The sequence below is a fragment of the Pogoniulus pusillus genome, chromosome 10, assembly GCF_015220805.1.
Source record: "Pogoniulus pusillus isolate bPogPus1 chromosome 10, bPogPus1.pri, whole genome shotgun sequence".
Taxonomy (NCBI): domain Eukaryota; kingdom Metazoa; phylum Chordata; class Aves; order Piciformes; family Lybiidae; genus Pogoniulus; species Pogoniulus pusillus.
This window is the reverse complement of record NC_087273.1, coordinates 36,076,721-36,093,351: the sequence shown is the minus strand read 5'-3', so window position 1 is coordinate 36,093,351 and position 16,631 is coordinate 36,076,721. Positions and strand designations below refer to the sequence as shown.

Below are 16,631 nucleotides of genomic sequence, written 5' to 3'. Positions count from 1 at the left end.
GAAATGCTGTGTGCACTGTCCCTGCACCATGGCCCTACCTGGACACTGAACAGAAAAGACCTGAGCACACAGTAAGAGGGGTTCTTATTTTGTAAGGAGTGGAAGTGTAGCTGAGCTGGCGAGGCTGAGGGAAAGGAGGTGTTTACCTGTTGTTCCAGATGCTTTTGAAAAGGTCCAGGGACTCTCGTAGCCTGTTTGTGTTATTGTCTTCCCTTATTACCATGTTGTAGCTGCTGCAAGCCACAACGAAGATGATAGCTGTGACATCTGGGCAGAGTACAGAAAGTAAGGGAAGAAGAGAGAGAAAAAAGCATCTCTGTTATCCCAACACACATCCCTCAGGCTGCATATACCCTAAACTGCCAGAACCACCCTAAAAATATCTCTCTAACACTGGACTCCTGTGTTAGTGACACACTCTGTATGAATGTGAGCATTAAGCTGCTCACACTCCAGAGAATAAGCTCAAAATGAAACTGTGGAATGTTTTCCCTTACCGTTAAAGCACTGGATCCATTTTCTTCTCTCGTCTCTCTGGCCACCTACATCAAACATGCTGTTAAAAAGCCATAGGATGTTATATCACTTATGTGCACTAGGAAAGTCACACAAAGCATGCAGCATGAGGGTGCAGGTTGAAAATCTGACAGCTCCAAGGACAGCAGCAGGAAAATACTGCCCAAAGAGAGAGGGAATTGCTGACACCGCGCTGCATGTCCGACACAGCTGCACCTGCCGAGCTCTGCCCGAGAAGGCTACTGACCCATAAAAAGAGAAACATGCTCTTTTGCAGGGCAAGTCTTGGCCTTGCCAGCCCACAGAGGCACATGTGGCACATAAGATTGGATCTGCTGTACTATAAACACAGACAGGTATGGGCATATTCAGAAGGGTGGTGGGGAGAGTGCATTTCTGTAAGGAGAAGGACCTGGGGGCAGATCTGCCCCATCAGTGCTCATCAAGAATTAGTGAGCAAAGGTAGCCCCACCGTGGGTGTTTTACAGAGGCACAGCATAAAACTTCAACAAGCACAGAGCCTGCAGCTCGCTGGAAGAAGGGAGACGTTTACCTCCCTTTGCCCCATTGTACAAGACCTGACTTGTGGCAGGGTTCCCTCTGACTTCAGCATGATCTTATCCTCAAAAATATTTGAGGAGTTTATAGTGCTATGCTATGGAACCAGTTTAAAAACAGTCACAGACAACCCCACAACAGTGCAGCACCAATACACAAAACTGCTACCAGCTCTTTTTACAAAAGATCAGGCAATTTTCCTGGGATCTGTAGAGAGAAAGCAAAAAATCCCACCAGAAAAACCCAGCTCCCACCCTAAACCTACTGTAGGTCGTTAAAACCTACTGAAACCTGCTGAGTTGTTAAAAGCTAGTTTGGATACATAAATGATTACTAAGAAACTTACTGGAAGTTTACTTTATCTACTTGAAATCTTGTTTCAAAAATCCCTGATGTCAATACTCTGCATCTTAACAGGTCCTGAAAATGAGAAGACAGAAGCTGATTAGCAAGGGGTTTGTATTCCCATTCTTTACTTGCTTTTAAAAGCATCAAACATTATTTTCCATGAAATGTCTTAAATGGTCCATTTAAAGTTCAGTCGAACCTGTATTTGTTCACAGTGACACATGGACAGACACAAACATCACCTCTGCATGGGGCTTGTGCACACCTGGAAAGCAGGAGGCCTTATGTATGTTCTTAATGCACACTGAGACCTGTTCTTGGTGGTCTTACCATGTGGCATGTGATGTGGCTAATCAGTCGTGGAATGACATGAAAGTAAGAAAAACAGTCTTCACCTTGCAAAGGCAAATACTCAGATGCTAAACCCCTCCAGATTTACAGTTGCCAGGCTACCTTCACTCTGCCCTCTCTCGTAGTGAATGAGGCAGGAATCCTGAGGAAGGAATAGCCTGGGACTGGGTAATTAAGGGAACAGACTTAGGCTGCACATAAACCTGGCACTTCTTCCCTCTTTTACAAACCAGCTCGACTTTACAACTGAACTAATGCTCTTTTAGTAATTAAAAAAGGCAAATTGATCTCCTAGCTTCTCAAAGGAAGCAGGCAAAAAGCAATTTCTGATGCATACCTCAGGCATCCAGCTCGCCGTGTGCCATCAGCAGCAGCTGTGGCGCTTTTAACCTTGACAGCCAGCACTGCTGCTCAGGCCGTGTGTGCAGAGCAAAACTGGGGCCTGGGGAAGGCCTGGTGGAGATGAACCCTGAAAAGCTACCTCTGGGCAAGGCTGCCTGCCTGCAGAGGGGACTGCTCCCTTCTTGGGCTGGGGGAAGGGCTGTTCACTCTAGCTGAGCTCTCCTTGCCATGCAGTGGGAAGCGAAATGCACCCAAGTCATTATCTTGGGCTAGTGCCAAAAAAATTTAAGCAAGCAGGGGGCAAAAGGGAAGTAGTGGAGTTTAGCAGTTAATTCAACAGGATAACTAACACAGCTAACAGGGTGAAAACTCCAAAGCAGAGAAGAACCCTTCTTTAGAGCAGAAGTTTTCTGCCTGTCAAACAACAAAGGTCTCTCTCTTCTGAGCTTTGGAGCCACAGGGCACTGCCTCCCAAAGGAAATACCAGGAAAAAAATCTCGATGATGAATGACTGCTCCAGGTAGAGGAAGGGCCTCCCAGGAACAAACGTGGCAACAGAGACATAAGTAATGAAACCAGAAATGAGTCTTTGCTTCACTGACTTCTCTCTCCAGCTGAGTGCTATCGATGCTGCAATCGGACCACAAGGAGTAAATCCCACTGCTACTGCCGTGGCCTGGGAATGGCTGGAGGGCTTCAGTACTCGATCCTCTATTGGATCAGCTACACAGACTCCACCTTACAACACACGGCAAGGCATATTGGTTTTTACTGCCTGCTGTTTCAGGATACTTTGAAGAGTCTGCCAAAGGAATTGGGCATGGTTGTGGTTACAGAGCTGAGCTAGGTCTGAAGGGACAGCTCTGCTCCTCACACTTCCTCATGTGGTCTCTGGACAGTCACTTCACCTCTCTGAATTTCAGTCCCTGACTGCACAGTCAGAGTTGGCAACTGTTTGGTTTTTTTTACATCTTGCACTGTTGGACTGACTTAACCAGCACAAGGATTCTCTCCTGCCACCTTTATTTGCAGCTCATGATGTGGTCCACAATCTTGGCTGAGACTATGAGATGATAGAAGATACCAGCACTGAGAAATAATGACCTCAGATTAAGTTTGCCAAACGAAACCACACAGCCTGAGCTGAGGGAAAGCACCACAGTGAAACCCATTCTTACTTCAAGGCTGCACCACTTCATCCTTAATTTTGCTGAATGAGTTTGCCATTGGAGAGAGGAACAATATGTACTGTTCTGCAACTAAGGCTTAAACAGAAACTCTCCTGCCCACAGATGATGAGCACAGGCTGGAAAGAAGGTGTCTGCATGCCACAGAGAAGTCCATGAGGTCTGCTGGTTTTGCTGGTGCTCTCCCCTGAATTTGGCCACTGAACACACTGGAAACCTGTGTCTCTGAAGGACCTGTCTGATGGACATGGGAAGCCTCCCCCCAGGTTTCCATCACCTCCAGCAGTGAAATAAGACACTGCTTCTGTGTAGTGAAGGCAGGGGAGAGAAACCATTTATGCTTTCTGTTCCCCTTGCTTTGTAAACAGGGGCATCCCCCACTAGATCAGGTTACTCAGAGCCCTGTCGAGCCTCACCTTGAATATCCCCAGGCATGGGGCCTCAACTACCTCCATGGGCAACCTGTTCCTGTGTTCCACTATCCTCATGGTAAAGAGTTTGCTCCTAGCATCCAATCTCCATCTGCTTTAGTTTGAAACCACTGCCCTTTGCCCTGTCACTACAGGCCTTTGCAATGGAGACTAGGAAGGAATACAAGATTTATTCCAGGAGGAGCCTGCACAACCACAAAGCCTCTGCTTCTTTAGTACCCATTAAACAAACTGCTAGACTGTATTTTGGTACTGTGTGGTATGCCCCATTTCCAGCTGCTGTTGGGACTAAAAGAGATGACCTGAAGAATTCACACAGGAAGGTGTCCTGGTCAGCCCCTAGCCCCATCAGTTACACTGACCTGATCTGTGGGGGTGTAGTCATCCATGCTGACGCTGTCAATTCTTTCCAAAAAGCTGGAAGAAAAACAGACACACACTTAGGTATGTAAAACACTGCCTAGCAGAACACTTTTCACTGCCTTCTCTGCTTTAGACTCCTGCTGCAAAAAAAACCACAAGCCCAGTGCTGAAGGTACAAGCCTGACAATTTGCTTACATCAGCTGAGGTTCTATCTGAGCCAAACAACTCTGCACTCAGACTTAGTTTCAATGCAGCTCCATACTTACCATTAAGCAGCACCCACACGTGGGCCAGATACTGTTAAAGTTGTAATTTTGTGAGGTCTACTAAATAAATACTAACCCTGTGCCATAGCATTGTAGAGTTGCTTAGATACAAAGAGTATTTGGGGGTTTAAAAAGGAAAATGAGGTGAATAGTTGCCTTCATTTAACATGATGCTGGACCAGCATTATGCTGTTTGAAGCATGGGCTCAGTAATGTTAGCAGAAATGGGTGCTACTACACACAAAGAGCTTTGGACTGCCATGCAGCCCTGAACACTGCAACTAAAGCCATAAGGAGAGGAAAGCAAAATGGACTTGAAGTGAAGGTTAGCCAATCTGATCCTTTGTCTCATCAAAGTTCAGTGAGATGCATAAGATGAAACCAAACCTTACAAGTAGAGGGAAGGGTGAGAGAAAGGGGAGTCAGAAAATAAGCAGAGCGCCAGGTTCTCCAGTTATTCACAGCATCATCTCAAGCTTTAATTCTTTCCCAGGACAGGCTAGAATGGCAGTATTAAGGATGTAAAAATGTGATTTTTTCACGCAGAATCACAGAATCACTAAGGCTGGAAAAGACCAGAGAGCCCAACTGTAACCCAGCTACCGTGAGCACTAAACCATGTCCTGCAGCACCACATCCATGCTTCTTGAACACCTCCATGAATGGCGACTCCACCACCTCCCTGGGCAGCCTGTTCCAAGGCCTGAGCACTCTTTCAGGAAAGACATTTTCCCAATGTCCAACCTAACCCCCCCCACCAGCACAACCCATTTCTTCTCATCCTATTGCTAGTTACCTGGGAGAAGAGACCAACCTCCTTTCAGGTGGCTGTAGAGAGCAGTAAGATCTCCCCTTAGCCTCCTCTTCTCCAGACTGAACAACCCCAGCTCCCTCAGCCACTCATACAAGATGCCCTCCAACCCCCTCTCCCCCAGCTTCTTTGCTCTTTTCTGGACACTCTCCAGGACCTCAATGTCTTTCCTATACCGTGCTGCCCAGAACTGAACACGGTGCTCAAGCTGCAGCCTCACCAGGGCTGAGTACTGGGGTAGGATCACTCCCTGTACAGCTAAACCAGGCAGGTTCTCCTCCCTCACTTCCACCCATTTCTTAGCTTTCACGTGAGCCCAGCTGGCACTTTTCCTCCAGACTACCCAGATGACTTAGAAGCTTTCTGGAACTTCTGCACTGTTACTTGGAAGTTGACAGTGAATACCTCACCAGCTGACTCATCCTGCCACAGTATCATCAAGATTCCTTTATCAGCTAGCAAGTTTTCCTCCCCATTTTCACTTGAGTGGAATCAACTTAATTGCAGTGGGAAAGACAAAAGCCCTGGTGAACTCTTGACTTCCAATGTGACTTACTATTAGCAGAGGGGTCACACACACTGACCAGTTGAAAAAATACCCCCACCAAAAGGCTGTTTGTCATTCTCATACAATTTTTCCCACGGACACCAACTGAAAGGAAAACAAAATACACAGTGCATTTACTTACACTATTTTTCCTTTTGAACTCCCATTGTTAGAACGGGGAAACAAAATGCAGTATCTACAGCTAAAATATCCAACTTTTCTTCCTGGATGATCAAAGTGTGACAGCTAAGGGTATTGTTTTAAAAAAACAGATCAGAGTTTAGCTCAGCACAAGGGGTGCTCGATAACAGAACTCTACTGAATGAACTGAACATGAGCCAACAGTGTGCCCAGGTGGCATCCTGGCCTGCATCAGGAATGGTGTGGTCAGCAGGAGCAGGGAAGTCATTCTGCCCCTGTACTCTGCACTGGTTAGACCACACCTTGAGTACTGGGTTCAGTTCTAGGCCCCCTGGTTTAGGAGGGACACTGAGATGCTTGAGCGTGTCCAGAGAAGGGCGACGAGGCTGGGGAGAGGCCTTGAGCACAGCCCTACGAGGAGAGGCTGAGGGAGCTGGGATTGTTCAACCTGGAGAAGAGGAGGCTCAGGGGTGACCTTATTGCTGTCTACAACTACCTGAGGGGAGGTTGTAGCCAGGGGGAGGTTGCTCTCTTCTCTCAGGTGGCCAGCACCAGAACAAGAGCACACAGCCTCAACTATGTCAGGGGAAATTTAGGCTGGAGGTGAGGAGAAAGTTCTTCCCTGAGAGAGTCATTGGACACTGGAATGGGCTGCCCGGGGAGGTGGTGGAGTCGCCGTCCCTGGAGCTGTTCAAGGCAGGATTGGACGTGGCACTTGGTGCCATGGTCTAGCCTTGAGCTCTGTGGCAAAGGGTTGGACTTGATGATCTGTGAGGTCTCTTCCAACCTTGGTGATACTGTGAACTCTAAAGGAAATCACTGTTTCACAAAACCCCCTCCACAAGCCACCAGAAGCAGACTGCATCTTTATAGTCAGCTATGGGGCACCAGGAGAAAGCAGCTGTGTTCACACCCAACCTTTTGGTCAGATGATTTGCAAATCCTCGAGAACACAGATTAAGCAAAATTCAACTTCAGTCACCCCCCCTGAGTAACACAGAGACCACAGCAGAGTGATGCATTTTAAACTGGAGCACCTATCCTTAACACAAGTCTCATCTTGAGAAGTAAAACAAAGGCAACAAAGCCAAACACCCAAAAATGCCTCTGAGCTGAGCCCTTTCCTAAATGAGAGGTAATGTTCCTGCTCTTCAGGCAGTACTCCTGTATTTCCAAATCTATTTCTGTCCAGTTTCTTTATGGTTTGATTTCACAGGCTCAGAAACAGCCACTTTTGATCAGGGTACAAGGCTAGCAGAGGGGTAAATGCAGGAGAGGTGGCAATGCCAGCAGGTAAAACAAGCCTGCAGAAAACAGGCAGGAGCCCGAGGGAGAACTAGCAAAGTGCTGTGGGCAGAGTGGTGGCTTACACAGCTCAGGATCGACAGAAGCAACAAAAGCCAGGGGGGAACACACTCCTTGACTATGGCTGACATAGAAAGAGCTCTGCTTAAGAGTGTGAGAGATGTATCTGTGCACAAACACGACTGCCATCACAAACCTCACAAGGCAGTGAGGAATCAGCGCTTCTCTTACAGAAGAATTCCTTCTGGAGCTGATGTATACATGGGAGATGATACATCTTGGCTCCCCAGTGTCAAGGTCTGCTTGGCAGAATTGATCCAAAGTGATCAAATGTGGTGCTTACAACCAACTCACATCCCTCCCCCGTCCCCCATCTCTACAGCTAGCACTTCAGGAAGGTTATTGGCTGTTAACATTTGGATTTTCCAAACAGGTAAGGAACAGACAGGTGACTAACACAGAGTTATGCTACCAACAATCCATGGCAGAGCTGGGATAGAGGCAAGTCTCCTAACTGGAGACTTTTTGGATAGAAAAGGCCTTTAAGATCATCAAGTTCAACCATTATCTAACTCTACAAAGTCCCTGTCATGTCCCTCAGCACCACATCTCTGTGTTGTTTAAACACCTCCAGGGATGGGGATTCAACTACTTCCCTGGGGAGCCTGCTCCAATGTTTGAGAACCTTTTCAGTGAAGAAGTTTCTTCCAATAACAACTTAAACCCCTGGTGAAACATCAGGCTGTTTCCTCTCCTCCTATCACTTGTTACCAGAGAGGACAACACTCACTTCACTCCGACATCCCTTCAGGGAGTTGTAGAGGGTGTGGAGGTCTCAGCTCTCAGTCTCCTTTGCTCCCAGCTGAACAACCCCAGATCCTTCAGCCACTCCTCACTAGATCTGTTCTCCAGACCCTTCACAAGCTTCATTGCCCTTCTCTGTACACACTCCAGCACTTCAGTGTCCTTCTTGTAGCAGGGATCCAAACCTGAATACACTACTCAAGGCGTGGCCTCACCAGTGCTCTGTACAGGGAGACAACCACTCTCCTACTCTTTCTGGCCACACTATTCCTGACACAGGGCCTTAGTGGCCACTTGGGCACACTGCTAGAACACAGTTCAGCCATTGTTGATCAACACCCCCAGGTCTTTCTCTGAGAAGCCTTCCAGCTGCTCTTCCCCAAAACCTGAGGCACTGCATGAGGTTGTTGTGACTCAAGTGCAGGACATGGCACTTGGCCTTGTTGAATCTCATACCACTGGCCTTGGCTCATTGATGCACTAAATCCAGGTCCCTCTGTAGAGCCTTCCTACTCTCAAGCAGATCAACACTCCAATCATCAGCCTCCTCCTGGTAAAAAGGATCCATTTCAAATACCCTAAACTGCAACACCACAGCTAAGAGAGAGCAAGTGCAGACAAGTATCATGCACTTAAAACCTATCCTTTGACATAGCAGCTGAAATGTTTTATTCTTTTAAGAGGTTGTTGGCCACAGGTAATCTCTATTAAAATACATGCAGTAATTGACAAGGTTTTCCCTGCCACTCCACTGCACTGAACTGCAATGCTATCACCAGCAACCAATAAATCAATGTGCAACCACTATTAGGATCTGGCTGAATTTTGTAGCTCCACAGAAAAGGAACCTTTTTCAGTATGAAAAGAAGACTGCCTAAGATTCCTTTGGCAATGGCTCTGAATGGTCACTGAGACCCTAGGCACCCAAAAACAAAAAGCTATCCTCCTTTTGAAAGTAATTTCTTCAGTATCACTCACATAGGCTCCATACTTGGTTAATTAGGACAGTATCAAAAATAGCTCTGATGGGTAATCAGGTAATGCACATGGTAGGTACAAATGATGGATTCCAGTACTGCTTCATGATTGAGTTTGTCAAAGGTTAGGGCTGCATGGGCCACTAAATGAGAGACATGCTCTCTGTTATCCCCTCTTCCTTCCCAAAAGAGAAGAGCAAAGAGAATGAGGAAGAGAGACTTATGGAGTGGGAAAGACAACTAAACCAACTTGCATGAAAACACCAATAAAAGCAAAGGTATACAAGCATACACAAAGCCAATACTGCACCCAGCTCTCCTGCTGCCAACCAGTCACCATCACCACTGACACTGTGGCAGACATTCCAGACTGAGTTCAATGGCAGATGGGAATCAGACTCAGGTGATGGATTCTGGAACTCTATTTGGGAACTCATGGATTGGCAGAGCAGACAGAGACCTCTTCAGACAGCGGCCACTGAAGAAGACACTTGACCCTCCAGCTTGATCCTGAAGATCCAATTCTGGGCCCCTCAATTCAAGAGAGATGTTGAAGCGATGGAACATGTCCAGAGAAGGACGATGAAGCTGGTGAGGGGCCTGGAGCACAGCCCTATGAGGAGAGACTGAGGGAGCTGGGGGTGTGCAGCCTGGAGAACAGGAGGCTCAGAGGTGACCTCATTGCTGTCTACAACTACCTGAAGGGAGGCTGTAGCCAGGTGGGGGTTGGTCTCTTCTCCCAAGCAACCAACAACAGAAAAAGGGGACACAGTCTCAAGTTGTGGCAGGAGAGGTCTAGGCTGGATGTTAGGAGGAAGTTGTTGGCAGTGAGAGTGATTGGCATTGGAATGGGCTGCCCAGGGAGGTGGTGGAGTCGCCATCCCTGGAGGTGTTCAAGAAAAGGCTGGCTGAGGCACTTAGTGCCATGGCCTAGTTGACTGGCTAGGGCTGGGTGCTAGGTTGGACTGGCTGATGTTGGAGGTCTCTTCCAACCTGGCTGACTCTATGATAATGTCCTTTGTTGGTCATTTTAGGGTTACCTGTTCTGTCCTCCAGTGCCCTTGGGTGCCACCTCTGGCTTCTTGCACCCCAAGGTGGGGCACAAGATATGGCAGTGCTCTTGGTCTGCATAGAAGCAAGCCCAAGCCAGAGCCCTTCTGCAGCCCAGCCCCTGGCAGTAACTCTCCCCATCAGTGCTCTCACTGCTAGAAGCAGCCACTGTTTGTGCAAACCTGCCTTGAACTTCAGAAAGTGACCTCAGTGAGCAGAGATTCAGATGAGAAGTCAAATCCTGGACCAGAATCAGTTCTGGTCTAGCTCAAACCAGGATATAAACCACACTAACTTCTTTTTTGTATTTAAATGGGAAAATTGGACTCACTTTCTAAGTTTCTTTCTAAAGGATGTTAAGTTCTACTGATCCTAGATGCATTTAGTAATCATGTTCTGGCATAACAGACATTCTTCTATATATATATACACACACATATCAGCAAATGTTACATGCCTATGATTCAAACATCAATTCAAAGTGCTTAAAGTACAAAGATACCTCCCAGCTGTGGGTCTACTCAAAGAAATCAGTGTAAGGAAAACCCAACAGCAGAGGAATGAGTAAAAATGGACACCACTACCTAGACTCTCTTTTTAGATCCTTTTTTTTTTCCAACTCAGGGCTAAAATTATTTTCATAGAATTATGCCTTGCTACAGTTCTGACAGGTCTTGTAGGTCTGCAGCTTCAGTAGAAACCCATGGTCAGGATTTCTGTTAACTCTGCAGGCATGTGTAGTGAGTTTTAAACTCACACATTCAACTCAAGGCATATGCTAAAATATTTAGAATCATAGAATCAGTCAGGGTTGGAAGGGACCATAAGGATTATCTAGTTCCAACCCCCCTGCCATGGGCAGGGACACCCTACCCTAGGTCAGGCTGCACACAGCCTCATGCAGCCTGCCCTTAAACACCTCCAGGGATGGGGCCTCAGCTGCTTCGCTTGGCAACTCATTCCAGGCTCTCACCACTCTCATGGTGAAGAACTTCCTCCTCACGTCCAGTCTGAACCTACCCATCTCCAGCTTTGCTCCATTCCCCCTGGTCCTGTCACTCCCTATTTGCGCTTACACTTCACAATGAGGGAGGGTTTGTTTAAAAAGGATTCAGCATTCTAATTTATATGGCATTAAGGTGGTTCTTAATCTTACATCAGGATGCTTTCCACTTCCTTACAAGGAACAGCACAAACTACTCTCTTATTTTTTAACTCAGCCAGGCACGCTGTTGGAAGGAAAGTCTTCACAGCTCTGTTTGGAAATGCAGCGCTTCGGTTTGCCAACAAATTAAAGGAAAGCAAATCGGACTGATACAAGTTAAAAAAAGCCCACCCCAAACCCCTGATCACGAGCTACTGACATTATTATATCTATTGAGCTGATCTGGAGTTTTATAAATATCTTCTGTTGAGTTTCCTAGGAAACTCAGCTGACACTTAGTTTGACAAGCAATCTCTAAGTCTTCTATTATGCAAGCTGTGAACACAAAAGTACAGGTTTTAGATGTGCCTGCCAGTGTATGTGGGAACTATCAATAAGCATTATTCTCTTCAAAAACCATGGCAATCTGAGCAGCAGCAGCTAGATAAGGATTTTGGAGGGAAAAAAAAAAAAGATGATAAAAGAGATTCACAAATGCACAAATAAAGAGGAGGTAATTGTACCTAAAATTAATTTTCTCCCTGGGTAAATTCGCTGTGTAGCTCTGGATAGATATTCTGAACCCACAAATGAAGTCACAATTAAAGGAAAACTCATGCCTTGAGAATAATAAATAGACACAAGGTTCATGCTCTATTTGTTAAGTGTACTCTGACATCCAAAGAACTGGGAAGATGAAGTGCTAAACCACAGATCAATACAATAAACTACACCTAATAAATCTTTGTCTATTTTGACCACCTTTTTTTTTTTATGCCCTCACTCCAACAATTCAAAGGCACTGTATCAAAAAGTAACCATGGAAAACAAGAAACTGAGCTCACATCAACATGAGTCTCTTTAAAACAAAAATGGCAACGTGGCAAATCTATAAGGTTGTAGCTTTGAGTTCTCGGAACAAATAATCTCAATGAAGCTGTCAGGGCCAGCAAACTGTTAGACTTCAAACAGATTGGTGAGAGTGTTGCAAACTCCTCATCCTGCCTCAAAAAAAACCCCAAACAATAGCAGAAACACCATAACCTACTATATCATAGAATCAAGCAGGTTGGGAGAGACCTCCAAGATCAGCCAGTCCAACCTAGCACCCAGCCCTAGCCAGCCAACCAGACCATGGCACTAAGTGCCTCAGCCAGGCTTTTCTTCAACACCTCCAGGGACAGTGACTCCACCACCTCCCTGGGCAGCCCATTCCAATGCCAATCACTCTCTCTGCCAACAACTTCCTCCTAACATCCAGCCTAGACCTCTCCTGGCACAACTTGAGACTGTGTCCCCTTGTTCTGTTGCTGGTTGCCTGGCAGAAGAGACCAACCCCCACCTGGCTACAACCTACTTTCAGGTAGTTGTAGACAGCAATGAAGTCACCTCTGAGCCTCCTCTTCTCCAGACTGCACATCCCCAGCTCCCTCAGCCTCTCCTCACAGGGTTGTGTTCCAGCCCCCTCACCAGCTTCCTCACCCTTCTCTGGACACCTTCCAGTACCTCAACATCTCTCTTGAATTAAGGCATCCAGAACTGGACACAGGACTCAAGGTGTGGCCTGACCAGTGTTGAGTACAGGGGCAGAAGAACCTCCCTTGTCCTGCTGGCCACACTGTTCCTGATCCAGGCCAGGATGCCACTGGCTCTCTTGCCCACCTGGGCACACTCTTGGCTCATGTTCAGCTACTCCCTACCAGCACTCCCAGGTCCCTTTCTGCCTGGCTACTCTGTCCTCAGCCTGTAGTGCTGCTTGGGGTTGTTGCAGCCTGCACTTGGGCTTGTTAAATCTCACACCATTGGCCTCTGCCCACCCATCCAGCCTGGCAAGGTCCCTCTGCAGGGCTCTCCTAATCTCCAACAGATCAACACCTGCTCCTATCTTAGTGTCACCTGCAAACTGACAGATTACTGACTCAATCCTCTCATCCAGATCACCAATAAAGATATATGAAACCACTCAGGACCAGAGCTTTGCATTTCACCCTCTTTGGGTCGTAATAAGTTACAGGTGAGGCAAACGATTCACATTGAGAACACCTGCCCAGGTCTCCAGGGAGCTGAAACAGAAAAAATACCACCCCCACCCCCTTTCGTTTTCTGTGTTAGGGACAACACCAAGATGTGAACCTTTTTTTTCCCATTTCTGTTCCTTCTTTCCCTAAGATATCCTTTTATAAATCACCTTAGGGATTGCAATCTTGTTTATTCTTCCTGCAATATCTGAAATAGGAGGGTACAGATTCCTGGTTTTCAGAACACCTTAGGCTCCACAGCTGTGCTTCAAGCAACCTCACACCACTCTGATATGCAGCCTGGTAACTGAGGAAGACATAATGAAAACAGCCCCCGGCAATATTCTCACCCCTAAAGGATTAATTTTCTCAAGTCACTTGCTGAAAATAGCCACAGAAATCCCCCAGAAGATGGCAAGACCTAACAGCTAAGGATTTTCCTAACAGATTTAAATAGGCACTGTATTTTAAATTCAGCTTCCACATGGTAGTGGAGCTTCTTCCCTCTCTCCTTCCATGCCACTCTGCAGTTGCTCCTCCTGAGGGTTAAATACGACAGCGAAGGCAGAAGGCAAGAGAGGGATCCATACCTGCTCTGGCTCTACCCTGGCTTACCTCCCCCGAGCTTTGATGGGCCAGATCCCGCAGAAGCGGCTACCGAGCCAAGCGCCCGGTGCAGGCGCTGCGGACGCTGCTGCGATGGCGCAGTTCCTTCTGCCGGGCCACACACCTGGGTGCTGACGCTCGCCGGCAGCGCCTGCCGCGTCTGCTACCGCTGCCGGGCCCCAGGCCTCCCCTTGCCCTCCCGCTGCTTAAACGGCAGCTACCTGCATTCCACTCGGCTCTGCAGCCGCCGGCGGCGAGGCGACGCTCCTTAAAGCCAGGAGATGACAGCAGAGACGAGGCAGAGGCCCCTGTGCCCGCGGGGCCCGGGGAGACCCGGCCGGGCCATGCGGGGGCTGCAGGGGGCAGCCGCGGCCCGGCCGAGCTGCGACTCCCTGCGGCTCCCCCCAGCTCTGCCGGGCCCGGGCCCTTCTGCCCAGTCAGGATCCCTCGGCGCGGCGTGGCCCCTTCTGCCCGGCCAGGTTCCCTCGGCGAGGCCCCTTCTGCTCGGCCCCTTCTGCCCTCAGCTCGGCCCGGGGCCCTGGGCGCGGCGCCCTCTGCCCCGGCCGCGCGGCGCCCTCTGCCCCGGCCGCGCCCTTCCTGCCCTCCGCTCGCTCGAGCTGCCTGGGCCCGGGCGGGGGCGCTCGGCAGGGCCAGGCCTCCCGCGCCCGGCCCCGTTTGCTCTGCCCGGATGGGCTCTCTCTGCCCTCAGTCCAGCCAGGTTCCCTAGACCCAACCAAGCCCCTTCTGCCCGGCTGGGCTCCCGCTGAACAGCCAGGCTGCCTGTGCACAGCCATGCTGCTGCTCCCCGACCTTACCCCTACCCTTCCCCTGCCGCAGCAGGAACCGCTGACGATCACACCTGCTGCTAGAGCGGGGCCACCTGCAGGTAATCACCCAGGAACAGCTCCAGGTGGCTTTGAATGACTCCAGAGACTCCAAAAGCTCTCGGGGCAGCCTGTTTCAGTGCTCTGCCACCCTCAAATTCAAGAATTTTCCCTTCAGGTTTACAAGGAAGCTCCTGTCTTCCAGTTGGTGTTCACTGCTCCCTGTCCTGGCACAGGACACTGCTGAGAACAGTTTGGCTCCCTCCATCCGACACTCATCCTTTAGATACTGATAAACATTAACGAGATTCCCCCTTCAGTCTCCTCCAGGCTTAACAGCCTCAGGGCTCTGGGTGTTCCAGCCCCCTCAACATCTGAGTGGCTCTGCGGCGAGACTCCAGGCGGAACCTTCACGTCCCAGTAAAGATGAAGATTCCAGGCATTTTTACTGGAATGTGTTCAGATGCTGAGGTTCAGCTGGACCTAGAAGTGATTTTTTTCCCCTAGAATGCAGGTGGAAGCTGAATGTAATAAAGCTCTTCAGAAGCTACTTTACTCATCTTTTCCCAGTTGCCATGTTTCCCCCTCTTCTTCCCTCCCAGCACACCTCACACTTTCTTGCCCAGTGTTGGCCAAGGGCTGCTTGGAGATTACCAAGGACTAGTGGGATTTATGCACAGAAACATAGCTTCACCCATCTGCAACTTCTGGCTCACCAGCAAGGGACAGTTGTGACAGGAGACGAAAAGGTTAACCAGGAGCCTCCGAGGGAGAGCAAAGTACAGTCATGCCTGAAACCCGCGGGCTTCTTAACAGGCCACTAAAGTTTGAGGATCTGTGGTTTGAAGCATTTGGCCAGCCCTCTGCTCAGGAGAGGGGGATGCAGCTGGTGGGCAGCAGCTGGAGGAGGGTCACCCATCAGCCCACCCACTGGCCTTGCTGTGGACCAGGGGATAGCCACCTTGGGCTGCAATGCTTGGCAATGCTATGCATTTCCCCATGGCAGCGCCAGCTTCTCTGAGTCTACTTCAGAGAGAGAAGGGGTACCAAACTGGGAAGGCTCTTGGGCCAGCAATGGTGATCTCTCCTAGACATGCAATAGGTGGAATTTTGTTGTCCCAGTGTCTGTACCACCTGCATGATCAGATCAACAGGGATGTGTAAAACTCGTTCTGTTTTGTTGCCAGGGTGGCAGCAGCCATGGCCCCAGCCATCATTCAGGCATCAAGAGTGAAGCCATCACAAGCTATGGTCCCTGGCAATCCCATCAAGCAGGAAAACTCTAGCTTAAACTCTATGACAATATTGCCCAAGACATTAAAAGCAAAGACAGATGATGAAGGTCACATGCAAAGGCTCATCACCATTCGCCAGGTTACCCTTTCTCACCCTTTCACAGTGGAGCCTGAGAGCTGGCAGCAATCAGGAGTGCACTTGGCAACATAAAGAAAGATCCATAGAAGAGATTTCCTAGTCGATGTGCTCAGCTGAAAGACTTTCCTAGCAGACATCCATTTCAACCTGACTTTATCCACTGCTAAGTTGTCTTTTCTGAGGATGTACTGCAAGAACATCTGTAAACTTCACGGGCTTGGGCACATGTCCAGCTAATAACCTAACAAACATACACACAAAGGAGTTCAACTGCATGAAATGTTCAGATAGATGAGGAGTAGCCCCTCTCTGCTTACTAACAGCAACCTCATTCTGTTTTTTACATTGAAAATATGTGAACTCAACTGAAAAAATGGATAAACTGCACGACTTCCAGAACTGCTTGCCCCCCCTGGTTCCTTATGTTAGTTAAGAAGCAGTGTGAATTTTGGGAACTGTGTTTCTTCTTTCTAAATTTAGCAAGCTAACCACTTTTTGGCTCAGCAGATGTTTTTCCTTTCTGAGCAAGAGGCCTATGGAGACCATCATTAACCCTCTTTGTAATGTAAACACCGGCTCAGACTTAAATCTGGAGAGCTGTCATTCACACAGAAAGGTTAACAGGCTCCAGCACAAGCCAGATTCAGCGTCTGCAACATCTGCTTCA

At 48.4% G+C, this 16,631-nt stretch overlaps 1 protein-coding gene and 1 long non-coding RNA gene across 7 annotated transcripts in view; one reads left to right on the top strand and one right to left on the bottom strand.

Moving 5' to 3' along the window:
- GNAL (G protein subunit alpha L) overlaps positions 1–16,631 on the bottom strand; it is a 247,645-nt gene that overhangs the window by 8,192 nt on the left and 222,822 nt on the right. For 2 of the 5 annotated variants that reach the window (XM_064150235.1, XM_064150236.1), the window contains exons 6-9: positions 4,096–4,150; positions 1,421–1,494; positions 498–556; positions 147–267 (exon numbers count right to left, since the gene is read on the bottom strand). In XM_064150235.1, the coding sequence (XP_064006305.1) occupies positions 147–267; positions 498–556; positions 1,421–1,494; positions 4,096–4,150 (309 nt within the window). Of the gene's footprint in view, positions 1–146; positions 268–497; positions 557–1,420; positions 1,495–4,095; positions 4,151–13,775; positions 13,843–13,987; positions 14,320–14,625; positions 14,645–16,631 lie in introns of those variants that run through there. The other 3 variants (XM_064150238.1, XM_064150237.1, XM_064150239.1) reach the window with 3 other exon arrangements.
- LOC135178881 (uncharacterized) lies at positions 263–4,450 on the top strand. Of its 2 annotated transcripts, XR_010303774.1 has the most exons (3): positions 263–872; positions 1,492–1,529; positions 2,730–4,450. It is a non-coding gene; the product is annotated as an uncharacterized LOC135178881 (long non-coding RNA). The 2 variants fall into 2 exon arrangements; XR_010303773.1 differs by lacking the exon at positions 263–872 and having other exon boundaries at positions 1,448–1,529.